The 14580-nt window shown below is 33.5% G+C and overlaps 1 protein-coding gene across 2 annotated transcripts in view; it reads right to left on the reverse strand.

The window, feature by feature from the left end:
* The window catches only part of vn (membrane-bound neuregulin protein vein), a 55857-nt gene extending 42500 nt beyond the window's left edge, over positions 1 to 13357 (reverse strand). For both annotated transcript variants that reach the window (XM_090107325.1, XM_090107324.1), the window contains exon 1: positions 12885 to 13357. In XM_090107325.1, the coding sequence (XP_089963451.1) occupies positions 12885 to 13299 (415 nt within the window). In that variant the 5' untranslated portion in view covers positions 13300 to 13357. The remainder of the gene's footprint in view (positions 1 to 12884) is intronic.
* Between the last annotated feature and the right edge of the window lie 1223 nt (positions 13358 to 14580).

Raw genomic sequence — 14580 nt, forward strand, 5'->3', positions numbered from 1 at the left:
GAACGTATCAAAAATAACATTGATCTTTATTTCCGTAAAAGAATACATTTATAACATAATATACATAGGTAATAAAACATAATAAAAATTAAACTACAGCAACGCCTTATACTTATTTTGATATTCTATACTCTTCCGATAAGAGCTTTTTTCCAAGGTAGCAAATAAAGTACTCAAAAATCTTTATTTGATACTGGTGAAAAGGAGAGGGTGAAGACGTTTTTCATATGTGTGTGTGATAAGTTAGATACCTGTGGGAGATCGGGTTGGATTAAAGTTTTTAAAATATTTTATTGTTTATGTATTATTATCCAGGATCTAGGACCGAAGTAGTCCTAAATCGCTGACCACAGAACCAAAGAAAAAAAAACAATCGTAAAATTTAATAGCGAACTCAACAAGGACACAAAGAGTAATATATGACCTTCCTTATTGAACGTATCAAAAATAACATTGATCTTTATTTCCGTAAAAGAATACATTTATAACATAATATACATAGGTAATAAAACATAATAAAAATTAAACTACAGCAACGCCTTATACTTATTTTGATATTCTATACTCTTCCGATAAGAGCTTTTTTCCAAGGTAGCAAATAAAGTACTCAAAAATCTTTATTTGATACTGGTGAAAAGGAGAGGGTGAAGACGTTTTTCATATGTGTGTGTGATAAGTTAGATACCTGTGGGAGATCGGGTTGGATTAAAGTTTTTAAAATATTTTATTGTTTATGTATTATTATCCAGGATCTAGGACCGAAGTAGTCCTAAATCGCTGACCACAGAACCAAAGAAAAAAAAACAATCGTAAAATTTAATAGCGAACTCAACAAGGACACAAAGACTATGTATGGATGTGGTATTAATTTGGAATCAATATAACCAACTCCTATTAGGGTCTGGCGCCAGGTGGCCGTGAGATCTGTCTGTTTGTACGTGCGTTTATATTGTATATGAGTAATAGCTTTCGTCTTTGTCCGAGATCTAAAATATTCCTTAGTAAAGTAAGAAAGGTTTAGGAAATGGGAAAGGAAGATTTCTCGTGACATCAAAATCACCAAGGCATTCCTGATCTTATTTTTAGCTGCTTTGTGTCACTATGAATCTTCTCTCAATCTTTTACACATTACAGGTAAGCCTTGTAGAGCCTTGTAATAACGCAGAAGACTGATGAAGCCGTTCGTTTTAATTATGGAAGTTCTAATTATTATTTGCTTTTAAATAAATAACTTTATGGTGTGCAGGTTTTAAAAGTTTTATGAATATAATAAATTGCCATAAATATAATCTTTTTGCAAAAAAATAAGGAAGGCCGTACTAACTGTAATGATAATTTTTATGAACTTGGAATTGAAAGAAAAAATCATTCATCCCAAGCAAGCGGTACTTTCTTTAATATTATATCCCGTAGTTTTCACTTACGAGACCGCGCCCATCAATTAATTCTAAATGTCATATGAATCGGGCTTTTTTGTTGTGCTATAAGTAATGAGCGGGAGCGACGAGCGGAGCGATGAGCGGAGCGACAAGCGGCGCGAGGCGATTTATTGGTGCAAATGTTGATAGTTTTTAAAGTGAAACTTTTATTGCATCGTCTCAAACTTTTTGGTCTGTGTAGCGCATGTCGCGACTCGCGTGTATCGCGGCTGCCGAGTAGGTATACCTACTCGGCACGCGACATGCGCTACACAAAGCAGTGTTCGGAACCGTTCGAACAGTTTCACTTTTACCGTGGTTTCATAAAACCACACAACATTTTTTTTTTGTAAGAGCTTTCTTTATAAATTGATTGTAACGAGCTTATAAATTCTGCTACTTATGTCGCATGACAGTATATTTATATTTCTAACGACTGGTCTTGGAACTGAAAGTATAGTAAGTTCTGTTGTAGCTGGTTACGTTATTTTCATACAACATATGCCATACCTTTAAAATGATTCAATGTGTATTAGCTATGCATTCCTGACTTTTCTATTCATATTTTAATTTTGATTAATTTACAAATCTACACACGCTCATCTAGTCTCAAAGGCCTGCCTTTAAATGAATGCAAAGGCTTAACCACTGAGCCATATATACTGCTAATATATCTCCTTACATAACATTAAAAGTACGATAGACGTACTATTATACCCCTCCGCGTTTCTCTCACATCTTAAACCCTTATCCTCGATATTTCAAAGGTAAATTTTTGACCAATTTTGCCAGAAGCAACGGTTACACAATTCGCAGGTTATCATTTTTGTTCATTAAATTTATTACGGAAAATGTATTGCGATCGTTAATACTCATGTTAACACATATAGAGAAGTTTAACTTGCGTATTTAATTAAGGGGATATAGTAATGTAATACATGAAATTACTTGTACGTGAAATAGATGAACCTTTCGTGGAAATGTCATGTCATGGAAATGTCATGAATTTCATGTATTACATTACTATCATCAAAAAATGTCATGTTGTATTCTTTATTTGTGAGTTTTAGGTTGTTTTTTTGTTATCAATAATTATATTTTTTTATTCGTATTCATTTTATTAACACACGTTAGTCGTAAAATATATAAAATTAAAAAGATAAGCCATACCTAATTTGATTGATTTTTAAATTCGTTTAATATCAAAATATACATTGGTATTTACCACCTGCGTAAAATACTTAAAAGTTCTCAAATATTTACATAACCCTAGAGTTTGAATAAATTTATCAAGAACTGAATAAAATCGAGATAAAAATTGCATAATGTGCTAAATATCAATAAATTAGCCTTAGCAATGATGAGCTACAATCAGTGTAGTGACGCGCGGTAGGCCTGGCGTAACTACACGTTTGCGATTTAATGGGACTGTACTTAATAAAAAATAGTTCATTTGCACAGAATATTTTGTTCTTATTTCAACAAAGAAAGCTCATACTTTAATTGTATTTGTTGTTTAAAGTTTTTCATGAAGAGTAATGAAAAGCAACGATTATTGAAATATTTATTTGTAGCTTTTCAGCTATCTTGGTCGATTACAAAGCTTTTTTTCAACAAAGTTACTTTCAACAAATAAATAAATTGTGACAAAATGTAATAAGAAGGTAAGGTAAGTATAAAGGCAATAAAACATCATAAAAAGTTTGAAATTACTATACATCCAGCAATTGACATATTATTATTATATTCAAATCAATCAATTGTAAAAATTTTCAACAAACATAGTTATAATAATCAACAAACATAAATTATAAATTATAATTAGAATAATCCACTAACTGTTTACCTACACATCGGTATTTATGCAATAAAAATTGAAATTGTCCCTCATTTAGCAGACAAATGGTCACTCGTCAGGGCGCGGTAGTCGGACATTAGGGGCCACCCGCGTACGTAATGAGGGGTCCGTTAGCTCTCACACTGGAGGAAAATATTATGGATTTAAATCCCCGCCCATTAGTAGCCGAGTCACAGGCACTGTGATTTTTCGTGTGCAAATATCACTGTTATTTTTGCGGATAACGTATGGTGATTTTATAGAGTTATTTTGGCAAATAGTATTAAAAAAAAACCAAACCTTTTTTTTTAAATTTGATGTAAAATTAATGAAATCTTTAAAAACTAAATAGCCTGAATAGAACATTAAGGTTTTAATTGATATGCAATAATTTTAGCTCGGCTGAAAAAAGTACCTACGTGCTCAATTATTTTAAACTATTCGTAAACAAATCGACTTTTTAACAATTTATACTGATTTCTTCTGTATAAACCGCTTGTTTCATTCCAAACTGACGTATCGCCACCGACAACATATCAAATTAAAATATAATTAAAAAAGTGCTGACCCAATTTGCTGCAAGAGCTTAAGACTTTTACCTTTAACAATCACTTAAAAATGATTTACGGAGTGACATTATAATCTGTCAATGGCTAACCTTTACCTTTGGAAATGTCAATTATAAAAACCGCCCGGTGTGGAACGGTCCCCTTTCAATTATGTAACCCTGGTACTTCGCCGTACATTTTTGATAACATCTTAATACTTAACAAAGTCGTCGCAAATTTTCAAGCATATATTATAGCAATTAGCCCGGTTCACATATTATTAAATAATTATTTGAAAATCTTAACTGATGACTTAATTTCGATGACCTTTGCGTATGAAATATATTATCGATTACGATATGGTTGTTTTAAATTATGGTTATTTTACGGAGTTAATTTAAGGGCTTCTTGAGTTTTGTGGTAGGCAAAAAATAATTAAAAGATGCGTTTTAAATCTCTCTTGTTTACAAGGAATATTCAGTGGATCTTTTGGTTTCATTTGGTTACACAGTAGGTATGTATTAGATGTGTAGAATTCTTTAGTAGCAACTTATTGAACTTATTACTAAGATTTATGCAAAATTAGAAGAATGTGTGTGAACTCAAAGTTTTCCTTTGACTTACCCAGAAGAAACACAAGTTTTACAGCACTAGGATAGTTCAAATATTGTCAATCAATTCCAATTGAAACATGAAATATAAGAAATTCATTCAACATTTAATTAAAGAATATCTATAAGATCGGTTTTCATACTATCTTTATATTTCAGTACCAACACTGCACACTATTCCCATCAAAGTACTCGTAAAACAAAAATATTTAACTTCATAGGTAGGTATAAGGAGCAGCGTCTCATCAATAAAATGTCTAGATATTTTGGTACCGGCGCGGGTAAGTCTGCGACAGCCACAAAAATACAACCGTGTATCTAATTTCATATTCTTATAGTATACGTGTGTGTGTACGTATATGTGACGTCACGGCTTGCGAGTGTGGTAATTAAGGGCCGGTGAACTAAACATTAGAAGTGAGGATGGTTTTACAAGAATAGTAGAGAAATTCTCTTATTATTATGACATATTTACTCTTGTTGCTCTATGTATTAATATCATCTTAATTCTTAAAAGCTTGCAATGTGCAGTTATGTCGATTCGCCATTTTTTTTAAACAATTTCTACTTGACTTTTTATAACAATAATTAATATATTAAACTATTAAAAGTAGTATGTACTTACATTAAAAACCATAATTATAACTCTCCTATATTGGTACCTACTAACAATATCAACTCCTTACCAACAACTAAGATCAACACAAACATTTTAAAATCCCAAACTGTTTATACTTTGATTTTATTTTAACAGCGTCTGAAAACTGAAAACATAGTATAATGACGCTCGGTTATTCTGTCTCCTCGCAATAATTTTACACCGTCTGGTCCCAGTCTATATATAATTTTCCGTATATCAAAAGTTAATATTATCTATCACTAGCCTAGTCTTCGAGAATTATAATGATACTGAACGATATAGTTTTCACGAAATATTTTTCATTAGTTCGTTACGTAATAATTTATAAACGTCGTTTAATAGTCTATTGGAAAATCTTGTAAGAATTTTATCCTCACTTATCATAGATTGATAAAATGTTGACATTTAAGAAATAAAGATGGCTGAAAACAGTTTTTACATAATCAAAATATATTAATGTGATGCAATAATATGCATTATATGGATATTTTATGTCAGATAGGTGGGAAATTTGTACACAGATTACACCAAAACATTGCCAATTGGTTTTATCACAATTTTTCTTATTGGTCTTCTAAATCTGCTATCAGTTATTACTACACATTTTAAGGAATAAATCGGGCTCGTCACTTAATCAGCGATCAACACTGAAATCGAGTAAACACCTCTTCTCGACGATTATCGTACATCACATAACATTTGATGGCTTTGGCCTCACATTAAGCGCGTCACACACGGTGAAGATACTATAATATTTTATCTTAAGATACTGTTATATTTTATATTACAGTATCTTAACGCATCCGGTATCAGCGTTCGGACCATCATTTTTCTATTTGTCATTGCGTACTAAGACTCCTGTAGAACCGCCATCCTGTTACAAATGACCCACAAAATTTCGCGTCATTCATCAGTCACCCACGAATTTCATCGAGAAAATTCACTTGTATTTTTAGACGTTGGTATGGGAAAAAATTAAAGAGCTTTTTGTATTATGAACGTGAATCTAAGAATTAGTCTACCTCTAATAATACCTCTTTATTGGTAATTTACATATTGGAATGACGCATTTTGAGGAATGATGTCGTAGAAGAATGGATACCATACATTTATTCTATTTCTAACCAAACAGACAATATTTAAATGTTCAGCTACATCTCCATACCTGTGTGAATGTCACCAAAAATGCACTATCCATCAATAAAACCTCTAATTTCCGAGCTCCATACATTTATCGAGTCAATATCATACCCATTGAGAGCATTGAGTCGAGACTGTACATCGGATACACGCGTTAATCGCAAGGACACGGCACTAATATACTGTAGCTATTGTCCAGAGGCAGCCATCAGTATCGATGGCTTCCCATCCACTGGGAGACTAGGAAGTTCAAGGATCTGATGTATTCTGGCTTTACCTTTGCCTCATTATCAAACTCAGGTATGGCAGAATAACAGAACCAGTTGATCTTTGACATAGTTGTTTTTCGATGTCAATTTCTAAAAACAAATGTGGTATTTGGTCCTTCAAGGATGCTATTATTTATTTAATTGACTATATATTCTTCTTATAATTAAAAATCCTACCCATAGGTTGCCTGGTAGAAATCGCTTAGTAGCGATAAGGCCGCCTTTTTAGCTTTATAACATATTGTCTGTTTCTTTTTTTACATGTATTTACTTGGTGCTGAATAAAGTGTATTTATTGATTATTTATTTATTTATAAAGAAAGACAGACAATTAGATCTGTAACGTAGTTCTGTTTCAATGCTAATTTCACAAGGTAACTAGGAAACGAATAAGTTCAATGACCTGGAGAATTTTGATTAGATTTGAGTGAAAACAAAATAAATCTAGCTACCTACAGGTAAATTAGCTTGGAGAAATTTTTGCGTTTGTAGTAGTGTATGGTCAGCAAATAAAAAAAAACAACATTTTATTTTTAGTTTTTATTCAAGTATATAATATTAATATTATTAATATTTTATTAGTTCCAAACATTACAAGCAGTGCCGATTTTTACTTCAGTGAAGACGTGTATGAATTAGGTGTTCTCCGGCCAAAAATGTAAACCACGGTAAAAGTGAAACTGTTCGAACGGTTCCGAACACTGCTTTGTGTAGCGCATGTCGCGTGACGGTCGGCTGCCGAGTAGGTATACCTACTCGGCAGCCGCGATACACGCGACATGCGCTACACAGACCAAAAAGTTTGAGACGATGTAATAAAAGTTTCACTTTAATAACAAACAATAACAACAATCAACAAATACAAAATTTAACAATTAAACTACGTAATAATTATAATTTTTCGAATGAATATGTGCTTTATGTTCTTTAACGGTACCAAGCGACTGACGCCGGACTGCACGAGGCACCTGCGGACAGCGTAAACTGGTTTATTCTGGTTTTGTGCGTGTTTCCACTTTCCACTATCAAGTGACGATTTATTTATTTGTTTTGTTTCGTAATTATTATGGTCAAATATTAATTACGAAACAAATTATTATGAACAAGATATTTTATTGTTTCACGGTATTCGCCTTGTCATTGGCTCAAGGACGTAAAATTGAATGATATATTATTTTTTTTATAAAGTCAAAACCATTTTCTTTAAAACATAAATCAGAGTATTGCTAGGGATAAGTATAAAATTGAATAGTAATGTTAGGATATCGAAACATTTTTGTATAGGCTAGAACGATATAATGGAAACGCGCTCTAAGATCTGAGTAATATACACACCACTACATATGCAAAAATTTCTCGAGACTAATTTCACTGTAGATACCGTACTCTACCGTACTCTGCAGTAAGGTAAACGATGACAATTTTAATGATTTAGATTGTATTGTATTGTGTACTAGCTTTCCGCCCGCGGCTTCACCCGCATTTTCAAAGATAAACCCGCATAGTTCCCGTTCCCGTGGGATTTCCGGGATAAAACCTATCCTATGTGTTAATCCAAGTTACCCTCTATATGTGTGCTAAAATTCATTGTAATCGGTTCAGTAGTTTTTGCGTGAAAGAGTAACAAACATCCATACAAACTTTCACATCTCTTATATATAAAAATGAATCGCAAAATGTGTTGGTAAGCGCATAACTCGAGAACGGCTGAACCGATTTCGATAATTCTTTTTTTATTATATTCCTTGAAGTACGAGGATGGTTTTTACTTAGAGAAAACGTAAATATGTACCACGGGCGAAGCCGGGGCGGACCGCTAGTTTATAATATTATTAGGATGTCAAGACATACTTGTCAAGGGATTTATGTTGCAAACTATAATGTTAATAAAGTATGGGTGTGTTAAATACTTATTGATATTCAAAAATAAATAGAATATACATATATGAAACAGTAGGTGTGGAGTCCCTAGATATTATAAACATGCACGATACAGTTATGACAGACATATATTGAACTGGTGACATCAGAAACCAACATATAAATTAATTATTTTACCATCTTTGATTATAACATTTGAATTTTCATATACTTAATTTGCCCTTGTGCAGTAATTATTTGTAAATGTCCTTTAACTTGTCTTTGAAATAAATCAATTATCTGAATATTATGCCACTTATACTATTTCTTTTGTACAAACTTCGTTCATTCGTTATTATTTCATTAGTCAACACCAAACAGGTGGGCAATGTGCTCGGATAAGAGATAATTAATTAAAAATAAAATATACTATTCAAATGAAGTTAAACATGAAACATTATAATAGAATGCTCGTGTTATGCTGTGTCCACACAGAGCCAATAAAGGGCAACGAACGCGAATTCTTTATTCGTCTTAATCGCTACAGTCAAATTCAAGTAGTTGCTAAATGATCTTCAAATTACTGTAATTTAATTGTAGGTATCCAAAATTACATATATTTTATTAAGTAAATATTATATAGTACACATGATACATTTAAACATGGCTAAAATGACTGAATGATTTAAATAATGGTAACTCGTTGTCTCTACATTTTTAAGAAGTTGGTATTTCTATGAAAAACATTTTGAGGTTGAATATAGCAGTCTCCAAATCATGATGCCCAATTCTTTCTCCTGTATTTATATTTACATTTTCAAAGAAATGCATTTGAATTTGAAATTAAATTCCTTCGTATTAATAGCGTCGTAGGCCCAGTGTGGACGTAGCATTACAGGACAGAATGACCGACAGAGCGCATCGTACATAATGGTGAACCGGCAACCCGTAACGTCTATTATGAAATAAAAGGTTTTTAATAAGACGTCGCCATGTGACTTAGGACTATAGACTACAATGAAGGTCAAAAGCTCTAGTTTGTATAATTTCCTGTAGGTGCATCGGACGGTTGGTAATAACTTTATTACGATGGTAAATGAAGAAGATTGGTTAGAAAAGAGCTAGAAATTATTAAGTGTGAATTGTCTTTGAATTATGTCCTGTAGTACTTTTGAAAGAATGTTTTCTATGGAGGTAAAACACAGGTCTTATTATCTTCGTCGTTAAAATTATGAAGTATGAACAGTTTTCTTAGAAAATTGAATTATCATTTAAAGAATGTACTAACATATAAAGCGAATCATGAAAATGTGTAGACGATGTATAAGATGAGTGATGTTAAAAATATTTTACACAAAATATTTACGGACAAACATTTTAGACGAGACAGCAAACGTGTGAGTTCCTAGAAAGTTTCCAGCATCACATTTTATTTATTGCCAATGCCATTTTTACGTTAAATATTTGTAGTACTACATATCACCCACCAACGAACAATAAACACGAAAAATCAAGCAAAAATTCTATCTTGATCTAAAATCAATGCCAAGAATTTCACAAATGCTAATATTTATGGGATAAGTTTTGAAAAAAATGATCAGAGAACTCGCAGTTTTGACAGTCACAATGACTGAACGTTTTTAAATCAAGCCGAGACAGATTTACAATCAATAATGAGAGAAACGAACATTAACAAAGGAAAAACGACAGATAGCAACCAGATAGATAAACATTTCAGAAGCACGCGGCAAACGTAAACACAGCAAGCGCCACTCACCGAAGCTTATGAGCAATTAGACTTAAAAAAGATTGGAAATTGTATAATTTTATGAGTCACCTTACGATCATTTTAAATGAAATTCTTGAAGGCATAAATCAGAGGAGGAAATGAAAACTTCTGTTTGTAATATTTGGAATTGCTTATCTAAAAATTTCAAACATGCTCGTCTGTCTTTAAATAAACCATCAATTAACTATAATTCCTGTTTTCATATTGCTATTTAGATTCTTAAATTTCTTTCGACATAAACTTAATGGATCAAGGATGAATGTATGCACAAGTGAAAATAATTCTCAAAAAGCCTACAAATATGTAATTACATAAAACTAGAGAACTTGTTAACTATAACAAATGGTTATTCGAAGAATTGACCTGTCAATAGATCAACATCATAATTGAATAATTATTAATTATTATCGATAACAGTTAATTGAATTTATAGTATTGTTCCTTATCGGAACGACGGTGTATCTACAATATAATATTTCTGGGAAATTCCCAATTATCGTAATTTATTGCTTGGCAACGGGTATCTCATAAAATGTTTTAGGACAGTCACTTGTTCTCTATGCAGATTAATGTCAAACTATATTACTGAATGAAATACCATATTGGCAAGTGTCCCTACGTTTAATTTAAGCCTTGGCGGTACGTTTTTTACTTTGTGTTTCTCTATCGAAACGGATGAGTCAATTCTAATGCATTTGGCGGTTGCTATATCACTTTTGCTTGGATAATGAGGCGTTTTCATAATTAGTGTCAACGTGAGGCTAGATTTTATAGCTTTTACGTAGGAATATGAAAGTGCAACTGCAAATGAACCGAGATTTTATTCACACTTATACATTATATTTCTAAGATATGTTCTCGATAATAGTGGCAGTTAATTTTGAATCTTAAGTTTATCATTTCGCATTATATTGTTGTCTAAACTAACCAAATGTCACGAACACTTACGAGACGATCCGTCGACCGTAAAGTATCTGATACTTATTGAATTCAAATCCATTGATGATTCAACAGATGAGTCTATTGCAGATTTGCTATCGGATTAATCGAAGGTAGTTGTGACGTCACTCCACGCTCCAGTTCCGACCTGTCCGTGCCTGTCTGACAAATGTAGCGTTACGGCCTCTTACGTGAACTCTGCGCTGTTTTTTTGGCACTTGCTCCGATATTTCCGGAGCGCTTGAACTTTCTACTATTGGATTTAGTTTATCTGCGATTGGGCCATCTTTCGATCAAAAGTTATCGAAAATAATGCACACAAGAGCCTTTGTGTGCTCGAGCGTTTGTGCTCAACAATTGTCTGAAAACAATAACTGGCTTACACGGTTCACGTACGGTTGTTGAATTGCAACAATTCTCAGTTGTGAAGTCAAATATTATAAAAATAATGACCAGATGTTCGATAAGGATGCTTTAATTAAGGAGTACTAGTAAAAAAGCGTTACTAGCTTTTATCTCACCGGTTCCAGCGGAGCGTGGGAACCGAGCAAATTTTACAGAACTGTTAATAATATACGGTTTAATTTTTTGCTTACTTAACAATTTGAATTGTCTCAATTCATTTATTACGTTCAAAATCAGTTCCCACCGTGAGATGTACATTGCGGGATTTAACGATATCGTATTTATAGTTAATCATTGAATAGTGTTGATGTACGTGCTGTATTGAGAAGAGTTCTGATAATTTTCTCCAGTTCAAAGGAATGGTAGCGCTGACGTCTGACGTCTATATTTTGTTAAACGCCCCGGCTTTCGAGATTTAGTGAAATGTTAAGTTTAGATACAATATCCCGGTTACTGGGAGTGTTGAATGTTTCTAAACATGGCTTTAAATTTGTTTTACTTTTGTACATTTCAGATGCGTTTTAAATACTCTGAGTTTTATGCAAATTTACTTCGAAATTAAAATAAATGAAGAATTTAACTGTCTTTAACAAGAAGTAGGTACACAAAGTGGCAATGGAAGATTATTTGAATAAAAAGCGATCCACGTTTTAATCTATGCAGCGTATAACAATGATAATATCTTTAAAACACTCGAGTGCAATTAAGGCGAAGAATTAGACTTCTTTTCCTTATAACCGTTTGTGAAGGGTGCATAATAAGAACAAGTTAAGTACATTTAGTACAGTCTACGTTTTGCTACACTGGCCACGTTTGACTATTTACACTGCACCTAAAATGGATTCATAATGGCTACTTGTTTGTACGATACACCTGCCTCGGCGTATTTGTTAGCAATAAAATTTATGAGTGTCTTTAATATTACGATTACGAGTAATACGTGTGTTATGTTCTTGAACAAAGACATGTGATATTTCTTTGTGATGAATTTGTCTAGCGGAAGCTTTTGGAAAATTAATTATGTATTTGAATTGTATTAGATAAACATAGAGACTAAATATCTCAATTTTCATTGACTCTATGTAGAGCACTGTTTTATAATTTTTCGACTTATTTCTGTGTCATTTTTAAGAACTCATAAATAAACATAATTATTGGTTGCTATTTTTAATACAGATGCGTGGACAATAATGTTATAATGTGTCATTAAAAATTCAAATCGGTAATCCTATTGTTAGTGTCAATCAACTCGTAATGTAATTATCATAATTTGATAAACACACCGAGAGTTGGAAGCGAGACATGCAACAGCATAGAAGTTGATGATCGAAACTAGTGTAACGACTGAAAACTAAAAGGGGCTATACCTCGAAACGCTCGCTTCGACGACGTCAACTTCCATGCACTTACAGAACACAAGACACTCACTGTAACCAGGCTTGTAGACCGCGCGTATCCTCCTAATCAACTTGCCGGTCCTTCTCAACGGAGGCCCGAGGGCCACGGCGGCATGGCCCCTCCTTTCCGCGAACACGATATAGTTCTTTCGATTCTGTAACGGCACTTCGAAACGTCCGGAGCACTCGAGTGAATCCTGGGGCAGTTTGAGCCGGATGATGGCGTCTTCCCGGGGCCAGCGGCCCTGGCGGCGCAGAACGCGGCGGACTTGCACCGTGGCGGCGTCTTTGGCGAGCGATTGCACGCGCGCCTCGAAGGCGGCCGGGGCCCGGTAGGCTCGCCATGCGACGTCCGCCCGCTCGCAGTAGAGGCGGCGCGGCGCCGCCAGGCTGCCGACGAGGCAGAACAGGGCCCAGCAAAACGCCGCGCGCGCGCACGTCCTCATCGCGCCATCGCAGCGCACTCGCGTCGCTCACGTCGGTGCGACCCTAGCTCGTCGGCGGCCGGCGCGCGACTACTCCCTCCGCGGATTCACGCCCCGCTTACACCGAAATAGTCTACTGTGCGGGCACGCGCCGATATATCTCGCCCGATGATAAATTTGCGAGTGCTCGATCGTAATTAGCGGGTTAGCGCCTGATCGGGGTGCGTTCGAGGGCCCCTTATTAACTTTTTAGGTGAATAGTTGCCTTTCGGTTCGTATAATTTGACCGATAAAGCCGCCGTTTTTTACTCCGTATGTACATTTTAAGTCTGATGCTAATTTATCTTGTAAAAAACTAATTCTCATGAGTTACGTTACTACAGGTGAATTAATATTAATTTAATTAGCTCTTTAATTTATTAAACTAGTTTTCGCAAAACAACCGTGTGGGTGTAAATTAATTAACCTGCCACTATTACAGCTTTTTTGTTTACACGTTAAATGGAAATAGGGCACTAAAATGAAGCAGCATTTCTTTAAATGTGATGAGGTGCTAATTTTGATAATTTCTAACTTCATTAAGAAACACCAACTATACCTACAGCTATTTTGATATTTAATATCATAACATTAAATAAATTTAAAATTATAAGCCTTAAGTAGAGCCGCGCTCTATCAAAAGTTATCACCTGTATGTTCTATTATTGTACGTCAGTGATTACCATAACATTTTTATTTATGACTACTAAATATGTTTTCATTTGGATGAAAATTTTAATGGGTTTAAATTTAAATAAAAAAAGTAAATTTCTTATGCTGTATTATTTAAAACGTATACGTATGTATTATTTATTTATTTTAAACTATAAAAATCTTAAAAATTAGGAACGGTATTCAAAAACATTTATTGCATCTATTATAATCTAATATTCGAGTAATTACAAGGTATTTTTTTTAATCTGTTGCAAAATTTGTAATTTCTCAGCATTGGTTAATAACGTTATTTATTTATTTATAAACCTAGTCATAAGGTGAGAAAAAATAAAAGCTGTTATTTTTTAGTAAAATTGCTTGCTGATGTTTTTGAAACATGGATGCAACTTATTGGAATTTAATATAAAATAACTTTTTGAATAGTTATAATGTTTGAGGAAAATTTTTTAGAAGAAAAAATATTTTATTTCACGTTAAGCTTTTAGTGAGAATGAAACTTTTATTCTTCTTTGAATCTTTTATGTTCAAGGATATTTGGGTCATACTTTCAATCTGAATATGAGATATTCAGAATTAGATGATTTATGC

The sequence above is a fragment of the Colias eurytheme genome, chromosome 11 (assembly GCF_061535395.1).
Source record: "Colias eurytheme isolate Ceu_HAF_F1 chromosome 11, ilColEury1 Martin Lab GWU primary, whole genome shotgun sequence".
Classification (NCBI taxonomy): domain Eukaryota; kingdom Metazoa; phylum Arthropoda; class Insecta; order Lepidoptera; family Pieridae; genus Colias; species Colias eurytheme.